This window comes from Cyprinus carpio, chromosome B19, assembly GCF_018340385.1.
Source record: "Cyprinus carpio isolate SPL01 chromosome B19, ASM1834038v1, whole genome shotgun sequence".
NCBI lineage: Eukaryota > Metazoa > Chordata > Actinopteri > Cypriniformes > Cyprinidae > Cyprinus > Cyprinus carpio.
The window spans coordinates 22,334,079-22,340,085 of NC_056615.1; the positions used below are offsets into that span (position 1 = coordinate 22,334,079).

The 6,007-nt window shown below is 32.3% G+C and overlaps 2 protein-coding genes across 3 annotated transcripts in view; one reads left to right on the top strand and one right to left on the bottom strand.

Annotated features, from left to right (window-relative positions):
• Positions 1-48: 48 nt before the first annotated feature.
• limd1b (LIM domains containing 1b) lies at positions 49-2,669 on the bottom strand. Its single transcript, XM_042745138.1, has 7 exons — positions 2,561-2,669; positions 1,893-1,994; positions 1,338-1,405; positions 1,197-1,259; positions 961-1,091; positions 646-697; positions 49-476 (listed from the first exon to the last, which is right to left on the bottom strand). Exons 1-7 carry the CDS (start codon positions 2,583-2,585, stop codon positions 396-398), a joined length of 522 nt encoding a protein of 173 aa, XP_042601072.1. The 5' UTR covers positions 2,586-2,669; the 3' UTR covers positions 49-395.
• A 2,203-nt stretch (positions 2,670-4,872) lies between these two features.
• Positions 4,873-6,007, top strand: part of cdcp1b (CUB domain containing protein 1b) — a 12,911-nt gene continuing 11,776 nt past the window's right edge. Inside the window, exons 1-2 of one of the 2 annotated variants that reach the window (XM_042744988.1) lie at positions 4,873-4,985; positions 5,139-5,424. In XM_042744988.1, coding sequence (XP_042600922.1) covers positions 5,361-5,424 — 64 coding nt within the window. In that variant the 5' untranslated portion in view covers positions 4,873-4,985; positions 5,139-5,360. Of the gene's footprint in view, positions 5,425-6,007 lie in introns of both variants that reach the window. The other variant, XM_042744987.1, reaches the window with a different exon arrangement.

A 6,007-nucleotide genomic window follows, 5' to 3' on the forward strand; every position in this document is an offset into this window, starting at 1 on the left:
AATGTCACAATAAAAGTCCTGAACAAAATCATTGCAGAGATCGCAAAGGTCAGATTGCATAGTCAATTTTATTAACTTTATTAACTTGGATAAAATGAAAATATCCAATTTAGAATGTTTCATATATATAAATATAAATATGATTAAGGAAACATTATTTATCTGACAACACAGTTTGGTTTGGTGGCAAGTTGAGTTAATAACATAATACATGCTATTAATACAGTACTATTAATAATATACTAATGATATTAAAAATATATCATGGCACTTAGAAATATTATATGGTATTAAAATTCAAGTTTCATGTCAATTAAATGGTACTAAACAATAATAGAGTGGTACTAAAAATAACAACAGTGAATAATTATTATTTTCTTCAGACTGAACAGTGATTAAATGTTGCTTTTTTCTTCATAACAGGCCACGTGGTAGCTTTTTCCCATGGACATCACTCGCACAATCTCATTTGAACCCTGTGTACATAAAAAAAAAAAAAAATAAAAAAAATAATAATAATAAATCACTATTTTAAAAATTATTATTTATCCAATATATGTACTTTATATAATATGAAATATTACACGTGATATCAAAAAAATCTGCAAAATAAAAATATTAATAATAAAAACTGTAGAAATATACCTTAGCAGGAAGGATGAGTTGTTCACATATAGCACATGTCTGTGCCAGAATCCTATACAATAAAAATGAGGCCAAATAAAATACAATCAGACATAACAATCAAAGAATATTCACATGTTATATCTTGGGTTACTTTTCTAGGCATTTAAATGGTTAAAATATATATTTTTTTCAAATTAAAAGTGTCAACAGACACTCAAAGAAATTTGATTAGGATTTAATCTAATTGACCATTAATTAATAACTAGATTTTATATTGACTGTACGTCCGTTGTCTGTGCAGACTGTAAGTGTCCATGTCAGTGTGTTGTTCACCTGTGGTAATCTTTCACACAATATATCTTGTTTTGTGTGTCAACACTAAACGGCTGTCCCTCCAGTTTCTCATTACAGATGACACAGCGGAAACAGTCGGGATGGAAGGACTTTCCCAAAGCCTGGAGCACCTAAAGGGTTCAGAGGTCATCTTGCTAATGGATCATGTGGTAGGAAACATTAAACGTCATTCTTTCTATCCATTAAACCACACACAGAATGGTTTTCAGGCTGACCATATCTGTGATTAAATATCCGCAGGATGTGCAGACCTCAGCAAAGTGCTTGACGCTGGAATACTACAAAACAAAAGAAGCATTAAAAGCACAGTCTTCTAAATTTGATTTAAGAAATAATTAACAAACAAGACCACAGACCAAATAATCCTCCTCACAGAACACCCGTCCTGAAAAGTCATAAAACGCCTTCCCTTTCAGTTTCTGGCCTGCGTTGAGGAGATGAGAAAACATGAACATGATATTGAGTTTATACTGACATGCATAAAATTAGCATGTTGTGAAGCACTGCATATGATTAGGGAAAAATAAGAGGTTCTCTAGCAAATTTATTGCATTAATGCGGAAAACTTTGCATTTGCTTGCAAATCATTTGCATTCTCTTGCATTTAGATTTATTTGCATTGCAATGTTGCATTTCGAACATTGAGTTCTATCGTGTTCTCTGATAAACTTTGCATTCACTCGCAAAAGTATTGCGTTCCCCCAATAAATATCTGTGTTTCTTTACTATTAAGTTTCTTGGGGGGAATGTAAAAGCATTTCAATATACTTTTTTCCCTCTCACTTGTTTTTGTAAAATAAAAATTGTACTGTGCCATGGTGCACTGATGTGTTTTGTGTGTATATACTCATGTCATCAGCCCTGTGTAATATTTCCATGCATCTGAACTGATACATGAGCTGCAGTCTTACCACAGACACAGCAGGTGAAGCAGCTGTCATGGTACACTTTTCCCATGGCCTGGCAGGCCTGAGCAGCTCCGTAAACACCTCCAGTGCACTTCGCGCATGTCCCTGCAGATGGTAGAGAACACACAGGAGATTCTGCTTTTCACTAATAATCAATGCAGGGGTGTAAATTACTTTCAGAATAAAAAATGACAGTGGTATATGAATTTTAGTACCATAATGTATATTAAAGTGCCATGGTATTACCACACCACACTAAACAATACATAAGAACTAAATGACTAGATTGTGCATCAGATTTAAATTCAGTGATTCTTTATTTAATCTATCTGCTTATAAAGAAATAAAATATATAATTATTTATTCAATACATATTCGATTCAATTTGTATTTATTTATTTATTACTTAAAATAAAGTAAATGTTTGGAATGGATAAATGATTAAACTTTTAATCATTGTGACACTGTAAACATATTTTAACTTCTGACTATGTTCAGAAACTGAAATAAAACTAATTAATTATGCAGTTAATTATAAAATCTTTTTTCTTAACATGCAAACATCTTGTATTCTATCATAAACAATTCTTCAGCTTGATAAACTGTAAACATTATACACATGCAAACATTTTCACATCACCCCACATTTAGATTCACGACATGAACCTTACCAAAGCATAGAGAGTTTGTGTCCATTTTTTGTATGTCCCAGACAAAGACAGTAAAGTGTCACTAATGTCCAGTTCCTGCAGACAGACTCTGTCTCCGACTGAAAGCGGAGAACATACTGTGAATTCTCCAGCGTGTGAGGGTGTATTTATATTTGTGTTAATGCATATGTGTGTGTGCGTGTGAGAGAGGAGACACTGTGAAGGCCATTGATGGATATGTATGATATATATATATCACTAAAACAGCTGTGTATCATGGACCTGCTGAGATATTACAGAGCAATCTAGTTCACATGAGTTACTGCAAGTAAAATAAATAAATAAATAATATAAGCTCTTACGACACATTTTACTAAACTTCAACAATTCAAATAAAAAATAACAACATTTGTGCCATAATGCTGATTATGCCATATATATATATATATATATATATATATATATATATATATATATACAGTATATATGTGTGTGTGTGTGTTTGTGTGTATATATATATATATATATATATATATATACATTAGTGCTGTCAAAAGATTAATTGCGACTTCATCGCATCCACAATAAAAGTTTTTGTTTACATAACAATATGAGTGTGTTATATATTATGTGTATATAAATACACACATACAGTATATATTTTCAAAATATTTACATGTATATATATACATTTATATTATTATATTTAATATTATATATAATTATATTTAATATATAAACGGAACATATTTTTCGTACATACATACATGCATGTGTTTTTATTTATATATAATAAATATACACAATACACACCCAATATATTAGGTAAACAAAAACTTTTATTTTAATATTATATTTGAATCGTTTGACAGCATTAATATATATATATATATATATATATATATATATATATATATATATATATATATATATATATATGTTTACATGTGTGTGAGTGTGTGCAATAACACTTACTCATTATGTTGTCTTCTTCATTACAACATCCATTTTTCTGAAGACGAATTTCTCATTCCCACAGGTTTCTGCTGATCGAGTGCTGGCTATTGAATGCTAGATTTGTCTATGATGCTAAAAAAAGAGTTTAACAGATTGTGAATTAATTATTTATGCCTTTCAGAAATGTCTCTTTCTTTTGGAAAAATGACATAATGGCGCTGAGTGTTTTGCTTGTAGGAAAGATTTTAGTGTGTGAGAAACTGTCATTTAAAGGCTCCTTCCTATATGGCGTCAAAATCTGTAACCACAGGGCTCAGTTATGAGACAATAGCCCATTAATGGGACAATTTTCTATTTGAATGCTTTGATGATCAATCATAGATGACATACTCCACACTAAATAATCCATTTCAGTAATCCATTACTTGCAGTCACATAGTTTTGATAGTATGTGAATGGATGTATGAGATCAGAAAGGGGAAAACAAAACAATTAACATTATGAAAGTGTTGTCTCTTGTGATACCTGTTGGATGGGTTGTGTAATATAGTTATCTGTTTGTATTCGGTGACTTTTGCCTTATTAAAATGCTGTGTATGCCTCCGGGCTGTTGGCATTGAAATGACTGGAATGCTGTTGTCTGTGGGCATGTGCGGACTCATTACTTGAAAGCACAATAGTAAGTAAGAAAAAATGTGCATAACCAAACTAACATTAATTTTACATATTTTCCTTGAAATATTTACAGAGTATAATGCATCTGATTATTCAATCATTCACTGTCAATAAATACTAAAATAGTTTTAAAATTATATTGTACAAACCCATAATTATTTTCTTTTCAGGAAAAAAAAACACATTTTCAAAACAACATAAAACAAAACAGAGTTTAAATAGTAAAAAAAAAAAAAAAGAGATAATTAAAATGTGTGTGTGTGTGTGTGTGTGTGTGTGTGCAATAACACACTCATTATGTTGTCTTCTGCATTTTCTCTCTGGTTTTAGGCTACGAAATCTGATCACAACATCCAGTGCCTGAAGATTAATTTCCCATTCCTACATTTCTCATTCCTGATCGAGTGCTGGCTATTGAATGCTGAAAGGTATAACAGATTGTGAATTAATTATTTATACTTTTCAGAAATGTTTCTTTCTTTTCTACAGGCATGTGCAACTAAATAACATTTATTTTACACATTTTCCTTGAGACATTTACACAGTATGATAATTAAAACAATGCAACATAATCTAAACGACAACTTCTGTTCATAAACACCTAAAATTATTGTAGCATCCTGCCACAGGATTGGCTCATGAATATTAATTGCTTGTGATGACGTTCTCTAGATAATCTTCCAATAGAGGGCCGCTTGGCTAATGAATATTACGCGATGTCCTCATACAGGGCGAAGTCAATCTTGACTGAGGAAAACAAAAAAGTCACGTTAGTTTATCTTGTAAACGTGAACTATCACAGACGTTAAATCGGGTGGGTTTTGTCTCTGAAAACGTGAACGAAGTGTTAATCTCTTATTTGCTGATTTGTGCGTGGATTTATGATTAAATATCCTGGCTCTATCAGATGCTCCTCGGGTAATTTAAGTTTAACTGTTTCTTGAATAATGCAATCGCATTTTTACAGCTGCTGGATCCCGAACGCAAGTTTGGACTGGTAACGCGCGCGCGCGCACACACCCTTCTCTGAGCACAACAGGTATCAGAAGAATCAGGAAGCGCCTGTGTCGTCAGACAAACTCAACCCACCATGCACGGTCCAGAGATTTAAATCAAACAACGATTTTTAAAACACGCGCACACACACATATATTACTTTGGGACGTTCAGGAAGCTCTGAAGGAGAACGATGGGTTCATGCGTGTTTCCAGTGTTCATTGGATTGATTTTACTGCAGATTCACAAAATCTCAGGTGAGTCTACAAAGAAGCAATACCCCCAAACACGTTTTTAGCATCCTTGTCACTATCATTTCTCCTTTATTAATAGTTTGTTAAGGTTTAATACTCCGAGCAATTGAAATATAGCCTATAAAAAATATATAGATATATTTGACATTAAAAAGTGATCAGGTATAGGCTAATGATTTGACAGTTTGAGCTGCTGGGAGGGTTTGTTGCGTTTTTATATTGAGATTTAATTTCATCATACCAGGGAAATGCTTGATGGGTATTGATAATTAATGCATATAAAATACTAATATCTGCTGTTCTTCCCAGCAGATCTGAATTTGACCTCTCTCATGGCCTAGTAAAAAAAATAGCACTGTCAAAAAAATCGCATTTATGACAGATGCTGTGCAAAATAACTTATTAATTATTGACTAACAATCTGTTACTGTACAAATGGAGGGTGGTTAACTGTAACATGCTCTTGGGCAGGGAGGGGAAATCATAAGACTTTCACAGTTTTCTCTATACTGAAATGCATGTCTGAGAATGTCCCTCTTAGCTTTTCTGTTGACATTTCAGCTTTAGGGACAATGGACTTTCATTT